This window comes from Esox lucius, chromosome 14, assembly GCF_011004845.1.
Source record: "Esox lucius isolate fEsoLuc1 chromosome 14, fEsoLuc1.pri, whole genome shotgun sequence".
Taxonomy (NCBI): domain Eukaryota; kingdom Metazoa; phylum Chordata; class Actinopteri; order Esociformes; family Esocidae; genus Esox; species Esox lucius.
The window spans coordinates 2308207-2330675 of NC_047582.1; the positions used below are offsets into that span (position 1 = coordinate 2308207).

The window sequence follows — 22469 nt, forward strand, 5'->3', positions numbered from 1 at the left end:
ATAAACTGAGCTCAACACAAAGCGTTCATAAAATCAGCTATGCAATTTGTTAAGCAGATCAATGTGTTTTTTTCCCCCCAGACTGGTACCCAGTCAGCGTCTATGGGTGTCCAGAGAGAACTGCAGTCGGCTGCCCACACACTCTACCAGCAGGTTGTGCGGGTCCTAAGACAGAAAGTCCTCTTGGACAGGGAACAGACAGGTAGATGAGCCTTTAGTACAGTACGCCAGAATGCAACATGACTCGTAGGCCAGATGTTTTCCCAGACAGTGACAAGAAGACTGATCTTTGGGAAAAAAACACTCATTAGGAAATCTCTATTAAAATTGTGTTTTTGGTGCGGAGCCATGTTCCTGTGCTTACACTACTGGCACCATGCATGCATGTGATTCCCTTCCAGATAGCAGTGTTCAGTTCTCGGTGCGCTCCATTCCGACTTTCACCTATTCAGCTCTCACACTCTTTCTACTCTGTCTGACTGGCCCCTATGAGTTGCCACCTCTGTCAAACACTTCAGTTTTCTAATCCCTTTCATTTCCCACCTCTTAGGATCCTACCAGCACCTCCTCCTGGCCACGGTGTTTGCTCTTAACTTCCACTATCAGCCGGTGGATCTGGTGGTGATCATTAAGTGTGGCGTCCTGGAGATCCTTTCATCGCTGACAGATAACACTTGTGTACTGATGAACCAACGTTGGCTGGCTGCCTCCGTATCGGGACACATGCTGTTGAGTGGAGCTGTAAAGCTGGCCTGTGCCCGTTTGCTGCAGATATTGGCCATAGCTGCTAGGTAAGTTTTGAAAGTGCCTTTCTCAAAGGCACAACTGCATGAGGGTTTCGATACATTTTTTATTGTAATGAACTGCATAGGCAAAGTTAACCGATCTGATTGGTCTGTGTCTAAAATGGACAGTTTATTCTACCATCTATAACCTTGAATGAAACTAGTACAGTAGTTGTTTGAAGGGTAATATAAAACATGTGGTGTGGGTACATGCATGTATCATTCAAGTTTATCATCTTTATCTAGATCATTTAGTCTGTTTGCCGTGATTTTTTTGTCTGAATTGCCCAGTTCGTGTGAAGACTCTCTGCCTCTGGACGTGTCCCAGGCCCTGATGGATGTGATGTGTGAGCAACTTCAGTCCTTGTTACACATGATCCACCAGCAGGAGGCCCTGGAGAGGAGTAAAGAACCAGACCAGGACACCTCCAACAAGAGGACCAAGATAGAGGGTGAGAAGGGATTAGGGCTAGCTTCAATAATACAACTTTAAGACAATGCTATTATTACATGCTTAAGCATTTGCAAACCATCAGATTAATTGGACCTGTTGACTGTTTCCACAAGATTACCATTGGAAACAACCAAAAAGGTTCTGATAGGTGTCCTCTAGTGATTGGAATGTGTTGACAGCTTGACAATGAATTTAAAAAAAATTATGAAGTGTATCATTCTGATATTTAAAAGCACTTTTTTTAAAGTAAAATTGGACATCCATTTCTGTAATGTAGGTATGGAGCTGGTACTGGGCAGTAGGGTTGTGGAGTCTCAACTCGCTGACTTCCTGGTATTTCTGAGACGAATCCTGTCCCTAAGGGTTACCAAGAGGTTTTCTACCTTCCTCAAGTGGGTCGATCCACTAATGACCATCATCTCACACAAGTGCTGTCCAGGTATGGAGCTAACACAGCAAACAGTGACCTTTCCTGGTGTGTTCTTTAAGTGTTGCTCTTATGGGAGAGAATGGTGTTGTGGGTTTGAATCCCACAAAGGGAACCAGTATGAAAATACTAAATTCAATAAAAGTATGAAAATGTAATTTACTCTGGATAAGAGCATATGCTAAATGACTTCAGTCTATAATAGGTAAAAAAAAAAAAAAAAAAGAAAAAAAAGGTTACAACTGTGAAACAAATATTTTTCTGCCTGACTGTGTAAGCGGAGCCGGCCCAGAAGAGCGAATGTCTCTTATTGATTGAGTGAGTGAGTGACTGACTGACCACCCTTTGTTAAATAGAGTAGTGGTCACAAGTGACCGGTGTTCGAGGCTCACCGCAGACAAAAGCTTTGCTGGCTACAACCTTCAGTTACGTTACAGTAAACCTAAAATAAGACTGTTTATGGTTTTATTGCGACTATTTTTGTGGCACATCTTTCGTGCAGAAGAATGCAAATTGTCTGCCTGTATTTTCAGTGGATGGTATTCTTTTCACTATAGGCCTTGTTGACCCATCTGCAAACTTAGCGCTTATGGTTGTGACCACGCTAGGCGTGTCAAGGTGTTGTTGGGCATATTGTAACTGGCCTTTTTTGTGGCACTGGCACAGTAAAGGCTTCTTTCTGGCAACTAGACCATGCAGCTCAGTTTTTGTTCAAGTATCGTTCTATTGTGTTCCTCGAAACAACCACACCGCCTTTTTCCATAGCAGCCTGTATTTCTCCTGAGGATACCTGTGGGTTTTTCTTTGCATCCCAAACAATTCTTCTGGCAGTTTTGGCTGAAATTTCTTGGTCTACCTGACCTTGGCATGGTATCAAGAGTTCCCAGATTTTCCACTTTATAATAAGTGATTGAACAGTACTGACTGGCATTTTTTGATATTCTTTTCCATCTTTATGATGTTCCATTACCTTGTTACGCAGGTCTTTTGACAGTTCTTTTCTGCTCCCCATGGCTCAGTATTTAGCCTGCCCAGTGCATCCACATGACAAAACTGATTGACTATTTATACACAGACACTAATTGCAATTTAAAAGCCACATGTGTGGGAAATTGACCTTTAATTGCCATTTTAACCTGTGTGTGTCACCTTGTGTGTCTGTAACAAGGCCAAACATTCAAGGGTATGTAAACTTTTGATCAGGGCCATTTGGGTGATTTCTGTTATCATTATGATTTTAAAAAGAGCCAAACAACTATGTGATAATAAATGGCTTCATATGATCACTATCCTTAAATGAAATGCATGTTTTTTTGCATGATCAGTCATATTTTCAGAATTATTACCAAGATTTCACGATTTCTGCCAGGGTATGCAAAGTTATGAGCACAACTGTATATATACACTCTGTAATACCATTAATCTCATATTTATTAGTTATAAATTGAATTGCATTTGAATGAGTGAAATAAGTATTCGACCCCTCTGCAAAACATGACTTAGTACTTGGTGGCAAAACCCTTGTTGGCAATCACAGAGGTCAGACGTTTCTTGTAGTTGGCCACCAGGTTTTCACACATCTCAGGAGGGATTTTGTCCCACTCCTCTTTGCAGATCTTTTCCAAGTCATTAAGGTTTTGAGGCTGACGTTTGGCAACTCGAACCTTCAGCTCCCTCTGCAGATTTGCTATGGGATTAAGGTCTGGACACTGGCTAGGCCACTCCAGGACCTTAATGTACTTCTTCTTGAGGCATTCCTTTGTTGCCTTGGCCGTGTGTTTTGGGTCATTGTCATGTTAAATACCCATCCACGACCCATTTTCAATGCCCTGGCTGAGGGAAGGAGGTTCTCACCCAAGATTTGACGGTACATGGCCCCGTCCATCGTCCCTTTTATGCGGTGAAGTTGTCCTGTCCCCTTAGCAGAAAAACACCCCCAAAGCATAAAGATTCCACCTCCATGTTTGAAGATGGGGATGGTTTTCTTTGGGTCATAGGCAGCATTACTCCTCCTCGAAACACAACAAGTTGAGTTGATGCCAAAGAGCTTGATTTTGGTCTCATCTGACCACAACACTTTCACCCAGTTCTCCTCTGAATCATTCAGATGTTCATTGGCAAACTTCAGACGGGCCTGTACATGTGCTTTCTTGAGTAGGGGGACCTTGCTGGCGCTGCAGGATTTCAGTCCTTCACGGCGTAGTGTGTTACCAATTGTTTTCTTGGTGACTATGGTCCCAGCTGCCTTGAGATCATTGACAATATCCTCCCTTGTAGTTCTGGGCTGATTCCTCAACATTCTCATGATCATTGCAACTCCACAAGGTGAGATTTTGCATGGAGCCCTAGACTGAGGGAGATTGACAGTTCTTTTGTGTTTCTTCCATTTGCGAATAATCGCACCAACTGTTGTCACCTTCTCACCAAGCTGCTTGGCGATGGTCTTGTAGCCCATTCCAGCCTTGTATAGGTCTACAATCTTGTTCCTGACATCCTTGGACAGCTCTTTGGTCTTGGCCGTGGTGGAGAGTTTGGAATCTAATTGATTGATTGCTTCTTTTATACAGGTAACAAACTGAGATTAGGAGCAGTCCCTTTAAGAGTGTGCTCCTAATCTCAGCTCATTACCTGTGTAAAAGACACCTGGGAGCCAGAAATCTTTCTGATTGAGAGGGGATCAAATACTTATTTCACTCATTATAATGCAAATCAATTTATAAAAGTTTGGGCATGCGTTTTTCTGGATTTTGTTGTTGTTATTCTGTCTCTCACAATTCAAATAAACCTACCATTAAAATTATAGACTGATCATTTCTTTGCCAGTGAGCAAACGAACAAAATCAGCAGGCGATCAAAAAAAATAATCCCTGACTGTAGCTAGCCATCTACAGTAATCTTTGTACAATACTAAACTTTAGTCCCTTTAATAAACGTTCTGTTAGCCACGTTATTTCAGCAAAAATTTTACGGCTGAGGTAAAAGTAACATTCCCACTGTTTATATAGCGTATTGGTTAAAGACGCTGTCTGCCACAGAAAACCACGTAGCGAAACCAGCCAGGGACGACATTCATCCTTTCTAATTGCGGGCTGGCTGAACTAGGCTTGCCTTGTTCCTTTTCTGGTTTACAGATACTGGGTATTTTGTGTGTCATTGAAAATTATTATTAGCCACTGGTTGTAATACATAGAATAAGTATGAGCAGAATATAATTATTGATCCTCAGAGAGAATAAAGTATTGTTTCCCTAAGGTTCTCCGTGGTTCCGCAACTTAAGAACCAAACTGCTGGCCTTCCAAATATTGGAGGGTCTGCTACCTGCCTGTTCTGATCCAACACAGATTCAGCAGGTGAGTGAGACCAACAGAGTACTGTATCTTAATTTCTGCCTGTATCGGTATGAACCTATTTATACATGTACTTTATAAAAAATACATTTTCTCATTCATTTTTCTCTGCAGATTGGTGATCAGTTGTTCGGCCTTTTATCTGTATTTATGTGGGAGGAAACTTTGGCTGTGATGAATAACCCAGAGAAGACATCAATGAACTCAAAAAGGGTATCTAGACATACAATAAGTTCCACAGACATTTTGTTGACTAAGTTCTAGTTGGCAGGTAAGAGCCGAAGTTCATGGGTTTGGTTCCCACACATTGGCAATGTATGACCTTTGTTTTATTTATACAGAGAAATCAACTGTGACTATGTTCTCTCTTACAACTGATCCCTGTATTAATAATAATAATAATCTTTATTTATAGAGCACTTTTCAAAATCATGTTACAAAGTGCTTTACATAGCAAAGACAATAAAACACATAATAAAATAAAAAGATACTTGATAAGAAATTAAAATACAGTTAAAATCAGGAAATGCTCTTCTATAAAAGTATGTTTTAAAAAGGGACTTAAAGGAATTAATTGACTCAGCTGACCTGATGTCCTCGGGCAGGCTGTTCCAGAGCCTCGGGGCCCTGACTGCAAATGTTCTGTCCCCTTTAGTTTTCAGTCGAGACTCTGGAACAGACAACAGACCTCTGCCCGAGGACCTCAAGGTACGTGCCGGTGCATATGGGACTAAAAGGTCAGAGACACAACATGGAGGGAGGCCATGAAGAGCCTTAAAAGTAATCAATAAAATGTTAGTCTATTCTAAAACATACTGGGAGCCAGTATGTTTTTGTAGTAATGAAGCCAAAACCATGTTTCTTGGTTCTGATTAAAAGTCTGGCAGCTGCGTTCTGTACAGTCTGGAGTCAAACAAGTAAAATGGCTGTTGCAGGAGTTCAGACGTGATGAGATAAAAGCATGTAAAATGGTCTCAGTGTCCTTAAAAGTTAATTTTGATATATTGTTAAGATGGTACAAACACTATTGCGCAAGGTTTGTGGTGTGCTCTTCGAAACATAAGTTACTGTCAAACCAGATGCCAAGATTCTTTGCAACAGGCTTGATAAGAGCCACTAGGGAACCAGCAGATGGCAGTATTTGGTTTGCCATTTGGTGGCACCCAATGACCAGGATATCGGTTTAGTTCAGCTGGAGGAAATTATTTTACATCAAATTTTTGACATCACAAAAGCAGTCGGTAAGTGAACTCAGCATTCCAGGGTCTGTGCATCTGACAGGGAGCTACATCTGTGTGTCATCAGCGAAAATATGAAAAGAGAGACTGTGTTTCTGAATAGTAGAAGTAGAAGCATATATAAGGATAATAAAATAGGTCCAGAGAACGACCCCTGGATATAGTCATATCCAATAATTCCACAGAGGATATGTGGTAAAAACCAAGTCCATCGTATGGCCATGGTTATGTGTTTGCCATACATAATCATACATATTGTTACAAAAACACATAATATATATACTGTATAGCAAGTTTCAATATAAAAGCTATGCTGATGGCATTTGTAATGTATTCCAGGACCCAGGAAGTGATGATGAGTGCATTCCGATTGGGGATTTCTCTTTTGATCCCTACAAGCTTATCTGTTGTTCATTGGAGAGTGGTAACATCCTGTCTCACGGGTCAGGAGGAAAAGGCTATGGCCTTGCGACTACCGCCATCACATCTGGATGCTTCATATGGAAGGTAAGATCAGGTTGTGGAATGTCTGTGTTTGTTGGGGGATATTGACTGAAGTGTCTGGGACGTTAATGTCCAGGAACATATAAAATACATCTGGAAGAGATGACTCCCACCTAACTGTTGCCTCATTAACCTCAGGCTTCACTTTGAGAGGTAGATAGCTTAGCGTTAAGAGCATCTGAGCTAAAAGGTTGCTAGATTTATAGCCTTTAAGGGAAAATTTGTAGTTCTGCCCTTCAGAAAGACAGTTTAGCCTTATTGCGCCTGTATAACACTAAATGACAAGAAGTTTAATGGAGGGGCGAAGCAGATCTGTATTTGTGGGAGTGAGCGAAGTCAGAGGCAGATTTTCTTATCGCAATCACATGATGAACAGCTATTAAAAGAGATTTTTCCAGTAAGTTATTTGACGCAGATCAGTTACAATGCAGTCAATGATGATCCTAGGCGTTCTAAATCATTTGAAAGTTTGCATTTGTTCAGCAAATTACTGATTTATTATTGGGCTACATAATAGTATCCAAATTCCATTGGTTGACAATTCAGTATCTAGTCGCCCTCTCCCCTTTGCACTCCAGTTCTACATCACCAAAGAAAACAAAGGCAATGAAGGCACTTGTATCGGGGTGTCACGATGGCCCATCCGGGACTACAACCACCGCACCACAACAGACATGTGGCTATACCGGGCCTATAGCGGCAGCCTATACCACGGAGGGGAGCTTGGACGAGCGCTGCCGTCCTTCACTCAGGGGGACACCATCACTTGCATCCTGGACATGGAGGCCAGGACAATCTCCTTTGCCAAGAACAACAAGGTTTGACCCTGACCAGCTGTTGTGAATGAAACTTCAGTTTCATTCATTTTAAATGAGCCTTGTAATAAAAAGTTATTCATTAGGAGCTGTCTATTTTCAAAATGCACTACAGTTTTTGTATAATTTAAGCCAGTAGTTGTGTATGTGGTGTTCAAGAACCAAAACGGATCCTGGTTTTTTAATTTATATTAATGTTATGAACAAGAAAATTATCTATATTTATTCTTTTAATTGATTTGTTTTGTGCTTCTTTGATACATTGCTGGTCAAAAGTTTCAAAACACCAATTTTTTTCCTGTTTTATTGAAATTCATCCAGTTTTCATGTCTTAATTTACTCTGAAATTAAAGCATAGAACAAATAAACGGCGGGGAGCTGTGGTCTAAAGGTCTACCCTCGAACACCCTGGTGGACACCAGTGGTCAGGGAAGCCATCCGACTGAAGAAGGAGGCCTTCCGGGATAAGTTATCCTGGAGGACTCCGGAGATGGTTGCAGTGTACCGACAGACCCAAAGGGCTGTGACCTCTGCTGTGAAAGAGGCAAAACAGCGGGTGTGGGAGGAGTTTAAGGACATTCGGTCAGCACCAAGGTGTTTCTGGAAAACCGTCCGCCACCTCAGGAGGGGAAAACGGGGAACTATCCAAGCTGTGTACAGTAAGGAGGGGACACTGTTGACCTCAACTGAGGTGGTAATTGGGCGTTGGAAGGAACACTTTGAGGAACTCCTAAATCCCACTAACACACCCTCTATAGTGGAGGCAGAGCTGGAGGCTGATGGGGAAGCATCGTCAATCTCCATGGCAGAAGACACTGAGGTAGTCAAACAACTCCACAGTGGCAAAGCTCCGGGGATTGAAGAGATCCGTCCAGAAATGTTGAAAGCTTTGGGTGTGGAGGGGATGTCTTGGATGACACGCCTCTTCAATATTGCGTGGGAGTCAGGGAAAGTGCCTAAGGAGTGGCGGACCGGGGTGGTGGTTCCCCTGTTCAAAAAGGGGGAACAGAGGGTGTGTGCCAATTACAGGGGTATCACACTTCTCAGCCTCCCTGGGAAAGTCTACTCAAAGGTACTGGAAAGGAGGGCTCGGCAGATAGTCAAACCTAAGATTGAAGAGGAACAATGCGGATTCCATCCTGGTCGCGGAACAACCGACCAGCTCTTTACTCTTGCAAGGATCCTGGAGGGGGCCTGGGAATATGCCCATCCTGTCTACATGTGTTTTGTGGATCTGGAGAAGGCTTTTGACCGGGACCCCGGGAGATACTGTGGGAGGTGCTGCGGGAGTATGTGGTGAGGAGGTCCCTTCTGAGGGCTATCCAATCCCTGTATGTCCAAAGTGAGAGCTGTGTTTGGGTTCTCGGTAGTATGTCGGACTCGTTCCAGGTGGGGGTTGGCCTCCGCCAGGGCTGCGCTTTGTCACCAATCCTGTTTGTAACTTTTATGGACAGGATATCGAGGCGTAGTCGGGGTGGGGAAGGGTTGCAGTTCGGTGGGCTGGGGATCTCATCGCTGCTTTTTGAGGATGATGTGGTCCTGATGGCATCAACGGTCTGTGACCTTCAGCACTCACAGGCCATGGTTCTCAGCAGGAAACTGATGGAGTGCCTCCTCCGGGTAGGGAATGAGGCGTTACCCCAAGTAAAAGAGTTCAAGTATCTCGGGGTCTTGTTCGCGAGTGAGGGGACAATGGAGCAGGAGATTGGCCTGAGAATCGGAGCAGCAGGGGCAGTATTGCATTCACTTTACCGCACCGTTGTGACGAAAAGAGAGCTGAGCCGGAAGGCAAAGCTCTTGATATACCGGTCAATTTTCCTTCCTACCCTCACCTATGGTCATGAAGGCTGGGTCATGACCGAAAGAACACGATCACGAGTACAAGCGGCTGAAATGGGTTTTCTCAGAAGGGTGGCTGGCTTCTCCCTTAGGGATAGGATGAGAAGCTCAGCCATCCGTGAGGAACTCGGAGTAGAGCTGCTGCTCCCTAGGGAGGTGTTCCAGGCACATCCAGCTGGGAGGAGACCTCGGGGTAGGCCCAGGACTAGGTGGAGATATTTTATTTCGACACTGGCCTGGAAACGCCTCGGGATCCCCCAGTCAGAGCTGGCAAATGTGGCTCGGGAAAGGGAAGTTTGGGGTCCCCTGCTGGAGCAGCTGCCCCAGCGACCCGATACCGGATAAGCAGATGAAGATGAGAGATGAGAGAGAACAAATAAACAACATTTATTTATATAAACCTTTTGTTTCAGATTTCATCAAATCGCCTTTTGCAGACATAACAGCCGAACACATTTGTGGCATTCTTTCTGCAATAGAAATCATATATTGTTCTTCCAAACACTGTTGCAGAATTCTTCACAAATGTGTTGCACTTGTTGGTTGCTTTGCTTTCACTCTTCTGCCCAGTTAATCCCAATCCAGCTTGTTGGTGTTTAAGTCTGGAGATTGTCTACCGTCTTCTTCCTTTCTTCTAAGGGAATTCTGACAGTCTGGTATATTTTGGGTCATTATTAGTTTGACCGTCACACTTCCTACTCCATGTTTTACAGTTGGCTTCACACTGAGGAAGTATCCTTTCACCTACTCAACGGCGTACAAAGCCCTGCATGATGAACCGAAGATTGCACATTTTGATTAATTGGTCAATATTTTGATTCATTGGTCCAATACCTAGTTTTCAGTAGTCCAGTAGTGCTTCATGGTGGTGCTTCATGGAAAGCCTCTTTTCGTTATTTTGCCATGGTATCAGTGGCTTTCTTACTGCAGCACGTCATGTCAAACCTGCAGCTCAAAGTCTTCTCTTCGCAGTTGAAAGTGAGATTTGCTTACTTCCACCAGTGTTAAGCTGTGCTTGAAGCTGTTGTCCTGTGAGCCGCCAATCACGCAAGTTGTTTCTTCTGATTCAGTTGTGGTTTTGGGTCTGCCAGATCTCTTCCTGTTAGATTTTGCTCCAGTTTACAAGTGCCTTTTGATGGTATATGAAACTGTACTCACTGACACATTGGCTTTCTTTGCAATTTCTCTAATGGGAGGACCTAAACTTTTGAAGGTTATAGTGCTTTGTCTGTCTTCTTTTGTTAATTTCCCTTTTCTAGGCATTATGATAGCAATATATTACTTCATACAGTACAGAATTGTCCATACAATTTTTTTAAGGGTTTAATAACACAGTCTCCTCCAACACCTTTTTTATACAGAGAGAGGGTTTGCAAGTACTCAAGGTTGGCACACCTGTACTGTAGGAATTGTTAGCATTAACTTTCAAGGCTTAATTTACTTCCATTGCAGTGGAACAGCTATGTTGTTAACCCATTTTGTTTATGCTCTGTCAGTTTAACACTTACCTTTGTACCATTTCAGGTTATTCACTGGACTTGAATTGTTTGTATTTATATTTCAACTTGAAAGATTGGGGGTGTTCTTAAACAGTGCATATTACAAATCCATTTGGAATTTGGCGTGACTAAGCCCTCAGAATGCATCTTCTGGGATCTTGGTCTGTGGCATATGGCCAATATGCCATGGCAAAAACCTCTTTGGCATGGTATATTATCATTTCTGTATTTATTTGGCAGGAGCCGAAACTGGCTTTTGAAGGGGTTGATGCCACGGAGGTGTACCCTTGTGTCTTATTCTACAGCAGCAACCCTGGGGAAAAGGTGGGTCATGGTTTTCTCTTATCTGAGATGCTAGTTCTCAACTGTTAACTGTGAAGGGATTTTAAGATGTTTTTTTATGTATATAGTGCTTTCAAGACAGTCTGACGCTTGACTGCGGTACAGATTTTTATAATTAGGACATCAGTGTAACTCAGTTGGTAGATCATGGCACTTTAAAGGCCATGGTTGTAGGTTTAATTCCCATGGGAAATAATACGAAAAAGATATGAAAATATCTGCTTAAATGACAATGTAAAAAGGGAAAATGATTTAGAATGAAAGACTTGACTCCTTGCACTACCTCTAGGTGACGCTGTGTGACCTCCAGATGAGAGGCATGCCTTCTGACCTCCTCCCCGGTGAGCCCATGTGTTCCCCCCGCACCACCGTGCTGATCGAGGCCACAGTTCAGCTCTTACGCAAGCTGCACCAGCGCGATGGCCAGTGGACGCTGTATATCAACCAGCACATGCAGACACGGCTGGAACTCATTGGACCACTCATGAAGGATGGAGGCCTGGGAACGTTCAGACAAGGTCAGCTGCTGATATTTTATATTTATTTATGCTATTGTATTCTGTTGTGGTGTGACATCTGTTTAGACTTGATCAGCCCTTGATTAGTGAATCAGGTGTGCCTTTTCAGTGCTACAGCAAAGTTGTGTAACATAATAGGGGTCCCTAAGGAAAGGGTTGGATACTTTTTGAACGCAATAAAACACTGGGCACTTAAATGTTCTACACTTGCCCCATGTGGAAGATAGGTGAAATACAACAACTTAATATTTTATTCCAGTTAATCTCCCCCTATCCTATACAGACTTTTTACTTTTGGTAAAACACATCCCCTTATAGAAAGTTCAGCACCCAGTTTTACTTTAGCTAGCTTTACTTACTTTTTCAACTGTGGCATATGAACTATCAAGTGAAGTGGGTGTTGATTTCTTCCTAAAGCTTGTGCACTTTCAGGAGGGTGCTTCAGTAGGTAAAATACACAGTTCAGCTTTTTTAAGTTCCATTAGGTCACAGCAAAACAACTTCTCAGGAAGATAATAAACATGAAGTTATGCTATGCTATTGTATTCTGTTGTTAGGCTTATGTACTGTACTGTGATCATTATATGTTCTGTATTCTGTTGTAGTCAGAATGGCATAGATTGTGCGTAGAGAATGAGCATGTGTGCAGAAGCTTCTGGAATCTCCAGATCATTTGGTCTGAATATAGATTAAGGATTTAAATTAGACAACTGTAGCTATTCAGCAACTTCTGGAAGGCTGTGTAACCTGTTTGACAGATTTTTACACCTCCATCGCTCTTTAAATGGCAGGTTTGAGCCCTAAAGGAGTTGATGAGAAGGATAAGGAGCAGATTGGTAGTGGGGTTGTAGAGGAGTCTCCAGGCTCGGGGAACTTGGTGAAGGGACCATCTGGCCTCTCCGAGACCCAGCTCGTTTCTCTGTGCACTGAGGTGTGGCCAGTGCTTGCTCTGATTGGAGGAGTGGACAGCGGGCTCCGGGCAGGGGGGCTGTGCCTGCACAAACCTAGCGGGAGAAGGGCCACTCTGCTGGGGGTGCTGAAGGAAGGAAGTCCCATGGCCAAGCTCCAGTGGGAGGAGGCTGACCTCTCTGTCAGGTATTGCCACACACATTTAAGCCATTTATTGCAGATGCGCGCACACAAATGTTTGATAATATTCTAATGCATAGTGCACACTTCGATTGTACTGTAGACTTTCATCATACTATCCTCTATAAGATCTGTTTTCCTGCTTTTGTCCTTAGCCCTCTCTTCAGTATTGCATGTTAGTCGTTTCTTTTCTGTTAATTTCTGTTCAGTCTTAACCATTGTTCTTTTCTTCACCTAAGTCACCCTCCTGACCTTTTCTTTTTTAATTTCCTTTTCTTTATTTCCTTTTCTTGATTCTATTCCCTTTCTTTGTTTTTGTTCCCTTGTCTTCGTTCAATCCATCCATCTGTTGCATGTCCTGGTTCTCACCGCTAACAAAAGCTTCCTGAATTCTTGGTCACCCAGCGACATCCTGCTGTCCTCCCTGGAGCCCTGTGATGTGCCCCAGTATGACGTCAGCCAATTCCGAGGCCTCAAACCATCTGTCCTCTTAGACTTGATCTTCCTGACCGGTCTCCTAGAGGAGCAGGAGGAGAGCCGTTGGTATGGAGCGGCAGGAAAAGGCACAGGGAGAATCAGGAAGCGTTGCTCCTCAGAGGGAAGGAGCTTCCCCAGAAGCGAGTTGGAGCGCAGGCTGGATGAAGACATCACCCGAGTGATGATGGACAACGACATCGAGGAAGGCCCGGGGTTGATGAGGGAGGGAGAAGGGGAGATGGAGAGGGGCCATCATCCATCCCCAGCCAGAGCACTCTCAGAGTCCTGTGATGATCCAGAGGAGGGCAGTACTTCCTCCTACTGTCCACCATCCCCAGCCCCACAGACCCCCAGCTCTCAGCAGACCAAGCCCCAGCCAGATATCTTTTCCCTGGAGCTCCGTGCTGTTAGAGTCTCCTACCTTCTGCTGGGGGCATTGAAATCCCTGGCTGTCATCCTTAGCTGTGGGAAGTTCACTGACATGCTGCTGGTGCCAAAGCATCAAGACCTGTCTTCTACCAGCCTGCGTACTACAAGCCCTGACTGGGCAAAGCTGGGGGGCTCTGGTTCGACACACGCACTGGCCGGAGAGGACTGTAACGCTGCTGAACTGAGGTTGATTGAATGGTTTTAGTGATTATTTTACATTATTCACCTATTTTGCACAATCATACATGTGTTATATTATATACTGGGTTAGTGGAGCCTTTAATACTGTTGTATGTTAGCCTCTAGGTTTTCTTCACTATAAGGCAATTTTTCCAGGGCTCTAATCCAGGTACTCTCTGTTCTTAGTTGTCTGTGAACAACCCTTAGCCTTTGAAAATGAACCCCACCCCCTATTCCTTATTACTCAATTATACTCATATAATGCATAATCAGTAGATACATACAGTACCTTGCAAAAGTATTCAGACCCCTTATAATAATGACGTTGGATTTAATGTTGGGAAATATCTCAAATAAAAAACTGAAATGTGTTGCTTGGATAAGTAGTCAACCCCTATACAGTTATATTTGGTAGAGGCACATCTCCTGCAATAAGTCTTTTGGTATGTATGTACTAGCTTTTCACGTGTCAGAATGACTTTGGCACATTGTTCTTGATGTATCTGCTCCCGGTTGTTCAGGATGATGATGATGATGATGATGCTTATGCATGACTATTTTCTAATAGTGCCACAGATTGCCAATGGGTGTGAGATTAGGACTGGGATACCATTTCACATTGGGCTTGTGCTAGAGATCATTGTCCTGCTGAGAGGCGAGTTTCCTCCCAAGCTTCATTTTATATGATGCAGATTTTCTTGCAGTATTTCCCTGACTTTTTCTAATACCTAGTCTGTACTGATAACAAGCATCCCCACGGCATGATGCTGCCACCGCCATACTTTCCCGTAAGGGTTTGTGTATCTTGAGGCATGGGCAGTGTTAGGTTTACGCCACATAGCACTATGTTTTTTTTTTTAACAACAAAACCATTTTCCACTTCGTGACTTGGACACCCATGCTTTCAAATGGTACTTTTTGAGTAACGGCTTCTTTCTAGCTACCTTCAGCGCATGCCAGTGTTATGCAGAGCTGTTGATATGGTTGACCGGTGCACCATTACGCTCCGAGCCACTGAACTCTGAGTCCTTTCAAAAGTGATTATTGGCCTCTCTGTGCCTTCATTCACAAGTCTTTCGGTTTGAGCTGAGTTTTGAGGGACAGCCTTTTCTTGCCAGTACCTAGGTTGTGTGATGCAGCTTCCACTTCCTGATCATTGAACTGTGCTCACTGGAATATCCAAACGCTTTGATATTGATAGTGTTTTGCACACTTTTTCTAATCTAATCACTTCTATTAATGTATCTCTAAATTCAGTTGAATGCTCTTTGGTCTTCATTTTCCTTGAAATTCACACCCTTACCAATGATCCCTCCACATTGTATCCTGAAAATGTGACAGCAACTTTAATGTTTCACAAGTGGAGGCATATTAGATTGGATTCAACTTTGTCATTGAACAGAACAGTACAAGTACAGTACAACGAAATGCAGTTAGCATCTAACCAGAAGTGCAAATAGAGGAGGGCAGAAAATGTACATTGAGTATTGAGTATATGTGTATATTATATATGAGTATATTACCAGTGGAATGGCAAATGCAGTACAAATGGCAATACCAAATGTGCAGTAAGGCAAATAGAGGAAGGCATTAAGTATATGTATACACAGCTCTGGAAAAAATTAAGAGACCACTGCAAATTTTATGTTTCTGTTCCTCAAAACCTCCCTTTTAGAAATTTTTAGAAAGGAAAGAAAAAGTGCAGTGGTCTCTAAAATCTTTCTGGAGCTGTATACCAGTGGAATGTGTTGATGAGCAATCCTCAATGTGCAATATGGCTTTACAAGTATTAGGTATAGTATATATTACAAGTGGGATAATAGTAGTTTGGGTACAAATGGCAATTTCAAAATGTTGTTCAAGATGTGCAAACAAGGAAAGTTAAGGAGTAATGTTTCAAGGTAGCATGTGCACTCGAGATGCAGAGATAGCAGCAATGAGGTCCTGAGGTACACATTTGTGTGTAATATGCATGTGTAGCCTTTAGACTTCCTGTAATCCACAATGAGCTCCTTGGTTTTCTTTGCGTTGAGGGCCAGGTTGTTGTCAGCACACCATGCCGCTAGGCGCATGACCTCTTCCCTGTAGGCTGACTAGTTGTTGTCATTAATCAGGCCTACCACCATGGTGTCGTATGCGTACGTGACGATGGTGTTGGAACTGTGTACAGGAACCAGTGTTTAGGATGAGGGTGGAGGAGGTGAGGTCATCTAACCTGACATACTGGGGTTTGTTGGTTAGGATGTCCAGTTGCTGTGAGAGGGGCTGATCCCTAGGTCATGGAGTTTGTTGACCAGCCTAGTGGGTATGACCATGTTGTCTATGAATAGCATTCTCACATAGGTTTTGGTTTTGTCCACGTGAGTCAAGGCAGAGTGTAGAGCCATGAAGATGGCGTCCTGTGTAGACCTGTTCGACTGGTAGGCAAACTGCTAGGGATCCTGTGTTGGGGGAGGCAGGACTTGAGGTGGGCAAGAACTACGCTAGACGCGGTCGACTGCTTCGGCACTGGTAATATGGTTGCGGTCTTGAAGCACGTTGGGACAACCGCCTGGGCCAGTGACATGTTAAAGATGTCAGTAAAGACCTCGGGCAGCTGCGCAGCACATGTTCTGAGCACACACCCAGGGACGCCATTGGGACCAGTGGCCTTGCATGCATTCACCCAGCTCTTCTGCAGTGGATAATCTGAGGAGTGGGGGACGTCTTGGGGGAGTTCAGCTTTAATGACTGGCTCTTTGTTGTCCCTGTCGAAGCGGGCATAGAACCTGTTTAACTCATCGGTGAAGGAGACATCTCTGGGTGTGGGGGTAAGGTTCTTTGTCCGGTAGTCAGTGATGGCTTGGATGTCCTGCCACATGCGTCGGGGTTTGGAGTTGTTGTGGAAATGTTCCTCAATTCGCAGTTTGTGGTAATTTTTAGCAATCTTGATGTCCCTTTTCAGATTGGCCCTGGATAAGCTGTATCCCCCCGCATCGCCGGATCTGAAAGCAGCGACGCGCGCTTTAAGCAGTTGTCGGAACTCTCTGTTCATCCACGTCTTCTGGTTGGGGAAGGTCTTTATTAGTTTATGGGTGGTGACATTGTTGGTGCAGATGTTGACGTAATCCAGAATGGAGGAAGCATGTTTCAATGTCCTTATGGGAGTCAAGGGTGGCTTGGGTGGCAAACAAACTCCAGTCTGTGTGTTGATATCGGTGCTGTAGAAGTGAGTCTGACCCTTTTGGCCACACTTTGACTATCCTCACTGACGATTTCACACATTTGATGAGGGGAAAATACTTGGAGAGTAGAAATAGTGAGAGATGGTCTGATAGCTCTTGGTAGGGGAGGGGGATAGCTTTTTAAGCCTCTGGAATATTTGTGTACACATGGTTCAGTGTATTGTCTCCTCTGGTGGGGCAAGAGATATTTTGGTGGAATTTGGGAAAAACAGTTTGGTGCAATCACCAAAACATAATCTGGGTGTTCTGTCTGTTGTTTGCTAATGGCAGCCTGCAGTTCTTTCATTCCTAGTTTAGCATTAGCACCCGGAGGTATGTAGACTGCCATAAGAACAATAGATGTAAACTCCAGAGGCAAATAAAAAGGCCTGCATCTAATCATCAGGTATTCCAGATTGGTTGAGCAGAGACTCCCGGGTAAGTTATTGTTTGTACATGTTTTGTTTACATAAATACACAGTGCACCACCTCTAGTCTTAACATAATCAATTTCAATCCAATCCACTCTGAAGACATCTCGGCCATCCAACTCAATGGTGTTGTCGGGTATGTTGTTGTTAAGTCACGTTTCCGTGAAAATCATGACACTGCAATCCATATTTATGAGATGATTCTCAGTTGTATTTCTTCCATCGTCTTTGCCAGTGACCGTACGTTAGCGAGGAAAAGGCTAGGCAGTGAAAGCTGATTGGGGGCTAGCATTAGCCTAGCCCAGAAAGCGCCACGCTTCCCACGCCTTTGTTTACTACTCTGCCTCCGGGCACCACCAGTCAACAATGCGAATTGCGTGGGAGGTGAACGTTGTCAAAAACACTTCCTGTGCATTGTGCTCCGATGTCCAGGAGTTCTTGTGGGGTATATAGAGTGTTTGCTAGGCTGTACTGAGTGAATAAGCTAAAAACTAATAAGTAAATTACTGCTTATTTGCAACAAGTGGGTAGACACTGAGCCGTGCGATGCACATGTGCTGCCATCTTGGTTACTACCAAATGGTAATGTAACGGTGTCCTCATTTGGGCAATGACTTTTATATGTACCTACTTGGAGCTTCCACAGGACAGAGATTGAATACCTAATAGGGGTGTGCAAAGCAGCCAGTATTTGTATCTGTATTTGTTAAGGGGGAAAAAGTATTTGTATTCGAGTAAAATTCAAAATAGGCATAAAAATTCTGTTGTTTTTTTTTTTGCGTTAGGGCTGGTTCACCCGATTGCAGCGTAATGAAATAATATCCCGATCAAACTCTGCTTCCTGTAAGTTATAAATTGCCTTTGTAACCCAGTTAAGGTACAAAAATCTATTAAACAAAATTGTGACGCAGTTAAGTTGCTATGTGGAGAATGGAGATGTGTGGAGTAGCCTGTGTCAGTTACCGCTTTTATTCTTTTCCCCTCCCCCGACTGAACGTCACTCAGTCACTCACTCATCCGGGCATGTACTGCGGTCTCATGAGAAAACGCAGCTTTTTGATATAACGGTTTTCTTGTTCCCGAATACAAATATTTTTTTTAAGTATTTGTTTGAGATAAGTATTTGTAAAAACCACGTTATATGTGCCTTTCCGAATACCGTATGCGAGTTCGGCTCCACCCCTAATACCTAACATATTTCCGTTTTTTTTCCTTACAAATACACACAGCCATTGTCACCTTTCAATCATGGATTTTGACTGTCAGTGTCAGTAAAATACAATATCCAACAGCGCAAAATGTTAACCTATTATTTGTAATGCAGTAAAGCAACAGAATTGGGCAGGGGTTTGAGTGCTTTTGCGAGGCACTGTACATAGCTGAGAAGGCTAAGAAAAGGCACATCTAGCACAAAGCCAATGAGTTACAGGATTTCCATTGTGGTTATCCTCAGGTCTGTGCTGCAGTTTGTGATGCGGAGCATGGTGAAGTGGGCCGTTCGACCCTGCCCCATCAAGCAGAGTGTTTCCCTGACGGACCTGGAGAGAGCTCAGATCATGATTTTCAAAGGAGCTCTCAACAGGCTGCAAGACAAAGGACCAACGGACCGAAAGGGTACGGTTGTGTTTCTGAATGTTTGAGTCACTAGATCAGCTTGTCTTAACAGCATAATTATAATACCAGCCAACACCTTTTTTCGTTGTTGAGTTTTAGTGTGTATGTATTGCATTTCTCAATTGTAATATTTGAACATCAATTTATTGGGGGTGGACAAAATAATGGGAACTCCATCCATCCATCATCTTCCGCTTATCCGGGGCCGGGTCGCAGGGGCAGCAGTCTAAGCAGAGATGCCCAGACTTCCCTCTCCCCAGACACTTCCTCCAGCTCTTCCGGGGGGACACCGAGGCGTTCCCAGGCCAGCCGGGAGACCTAGTTCCTCCAGCGTGTCCTAGGTCTTCCCCGGGGTCTCCTCCCGGTGGGACGGGACCGGAACACCTTCCCAGGAAGGCGTTCCGGAGGCATCCGAAACAGATGCCCAAGCCACCTCAGCTGACCCCTCTCGATGTGGAGGAGCAGCGGCTCTATTCTGAGCTCCTCCCGGGGGACCGAGCTTCTCACCCTATCTCTAAGGGATCGCCCAGCCACCCTGCGGAGAAAGCTAATTTCGGCCGCCTGTATCCGGGATCTTGTCCTTTCGGTCATGACCCAAAGCTCAGTAGGAACGTAGATTGACCGGTAAATCGAGAGCTTCGCCTTGTGGCTCAGCTCTTTCTTCACCACGACAGACTGATACATCGACCGCATTACTGCAGAAGCTGCACCGATCCATCTGTCAATCTCCCGTTCCATCCTTCCCTCACTCGTGAACAAGACCCCTAGATACTTAAACTCCTCCAGTTGAGGGAGGCTCTCTCCACCAACCTGAAGTGGGCAAGCCACCCTTTTCCGACTGAGGACCATGGCCTCGGATTTGGAGGTACTGATTCTCATCCCCACCGCTTCACACTCTGCTGCAAACCGTCCCAGTGCATGCTGAAGGTCCTGGTTTGAAGGGGCCAACACGACAACATCATCCGCAAAGAGCAGAGACGAAATCGTGTGGTCCCCAAACCTGACACCCTCCGGCCCCTGGCTGGGCCTAGAAATTCTGTCCATAAAAATTACAAACAGAACCGGTGACAAAGGGCAGCCCTGCCGGAGTCCAACATGCACTGGGAACAAGTCTGACTTACTGCCGGCAATGCGGACCAAGCTCCTGCTTCGGTCGTACAGGGACCTGACAGCCCTTAGCAAAGGACCCAGGACCCCATATTCCCGAAGCACTCTCCACAGGATGCCGCGAGGGACACAGTCGAATGTCTTCTCCAAATCCACAAAACACATGTGGATTGGTTGGGCAAACTCCCATGAACCCTCCAACACCCCGTAGAGGGTATAGAGCTGGTCCAGTGTTCCACGGCCCGGACGAAAACCACACTGTTCCTTCTGAATCCGAGGTTCTACTATCGGCCGTATTCTCCTCTCCAGAACCTATCCCCGACCCGTAGGCGCAGGGAAACGACCCTCTCCAGCACATGGCGGCAGAGCTGGGGAGCTATAAGCAAACCCATACCAGCCCGCCGCCTCTCACCACGGGCAACTCCAGAGTGGTGAAGAGTCCATCCTCTCTCAAGGACTGTGGTTCCAGAGCCCAAGCTGTGCCTCTAGTCGGAACCTCTCATCCTCACGCACGATCTCAGGCTCCTTCCCCGCCAGCGAGGTGACATTCCACGTCCGTAGAGCCAGTTTCCGTGTCCAGGGATCGGGCTGTCTAGGCCCCCGCCTTCGACTGCCGCCCGATCCTCTTCGCACCGGCCTCCTTATGGTCCCTCCCGCAGGTGGTGAGCCGACGGGAAGGCGGCCCCACGTCGCTCGGTAGGGCTGAGCCTGGCCCAGCCACCAGGCGCTTGCGTACGAGCCCCAAACCCTGGGCCACAGAATTTAATACCTCTCTGACACGGTCCCAAATAAAACTGTGAGCTTTGCAGAGCCAGAATTAATGGCAGGTCTGTCATTTGGGAAAAACGTTTGTCTAAGACTTGGTGTATGGAGCGCAAAACCCGGACACCTGAGCAATGGAATCATAAAAAGTAACATGGTTACCAATATGAATGGGCAGCTTTACCACCTACAAGAATTCTTGGCCTCAGACAACTATTATGAAAGACTGCACGCTGTCATTGATGTTAAAGTGGGCAATACACAGTATAAAGAACTAAGTGTTAGTTCATTATTTTCTTTGTTGCCCTATTTTGTTTTATGATTGTGCCATTCTGTTATGACCTTCAGTTGAATGTAAATCCCATAAGAAATAAAAGACATGTGTTTTACCTGCTCACTCATGTTTTCTTTACAAATGGTACATAAAGCTCTGGAAAAAATGATGAGACCACTGCCCCTTTTTCTTTCCTTTCCAAAAAAGTTGGAAAGGAAGCGTTTGAGTGATGAACAGAAGGGTTAAAATTAAGAGACCACTGCAAATTGAAATCTTATGTTCCTCACTCAAAACTTTCCTTTTCAACTTTTTTGTAAAGGAAAGAAAAAGGTGCAGTGGTCTCATCATTTTTTCCAGAGCTGTATATTACCAATTCTCCAAAGGTATGCAAACTTTTGAGCCCAACTGTTCACAGTTCATGTCTGGAATTACAGCATTCCAAGAAGGATTGGAGCCGTTCTGAAGGCAAATGTGTACCTAATGCATATTAGGTCCTTAATATTAATACGTTGTTAGGTGTTTCCATTATTTCGTCCACCCCCTGTAGTTGTACTTGTGATTCAGATTGATGCTGCCAATTACGATCCAATCTTTCATTTGTCCCCTTAGAGGCCAGCCACCACTCCTCGTCTCAGCCGGTGTCCAAGTCTTCCAGTTCCGTATCCCTCTACAGCACCGGGTCAGAAGGCACTGCCATCTTCGGCCAATCCAACGGGGCATCTGCCTCTTCATCCACCAATGATCTGGCAGCTTCTCTGCTCTCAGCGTTGCAGGCTGACGGCCTGGAGAACTTTAACCCCTTCCTCCCCATCAACCTCCTGCAGTGAGTACTGCCTGTCATGGTTGGGCTCTGTTCTCTTTTCTTTTAGGTCAGTTCTGTTAAAAATGTAATTTAGACTGAAATGTTTTAGTCATTATTAAAAGTTGTAGGTAGATATTGAATTAGATGTTGCCATGCTAAATCACCCCCCCAACCCACCACAAAAAAACTGCAAACACATACACACGTATGCGCACTCAAAAACACACTGATAAACCTGAGATGTTCCTGCTCCAGATCCCAGTCTGGCAGCTCTGAGACACGAAGGACTCAGAGTCAGGGTGAGTTTGTGAGATCAGACATTGTTTTGTCTAT

At 44.5% G+C, this 22469-nt stretch overlaps 1 protein-coding gene across 5 annotated transcripts in view; it reads left to right on the top strand.

Annotated features, from left to right (window-relative positions):
- Window positions 1-22469, top strand: part of LOC105029281 (probable E3 ubiquitin-protein ligase HERC1) — a 186036-nt gene that overhangs the window by 82994 nt on the left and 80573 nt on the right. For 4 of the 5 annotated variants that reach the window (XM_020044405.2, XM_034297070.1, XM_020044407.2 and 1 more), the window contains exons 30-43: window positions 82-202; window positions 551-791; window positions 1077-1237; window positions 1517-1678; window positions 4919-5016; window positions 5128-5226; window positions 6591-6758; window positions 7334-7573; window positions 11149-11232; window positions 11540-11768; window positions 12560-12863; window positions 13239-13949; window positions 19031-19191; window positions 21944-22157. In XM_020044405.2, the coding sequence (XP_019899964.2) occupies window positions 82-202; window positions 551-791; window positions 1077-1237; window positions 1517-1678; window positions 4919-5016; window positions 5128-5226; window positions 6591-6758; window positions 7334-7573; window positions 11149-11232; window positions 11540-11768; window positions 12560-12863; window positions 13239-13949; window positions 19031-19191; window positions 21944-22157 (2993 nt within the window). The remainder of the gene's footprint in view (window positions 1-81; window positions 203-550; window positions 792-1076; window positions 1238-1516; window positions 1679-4918; window positions 5017-5127; window positions 5227-6590; window positions 6759-7333; window positions 7574-11148; window positions 11233-11539; window positions 11769-12559; window positions 12864-13238; window positions 13950-19030; window positions 19192-21943; window positions 22158-22469) is intronic. The other variant, XM_020044408.2, reaches the window with a different exon arrangement.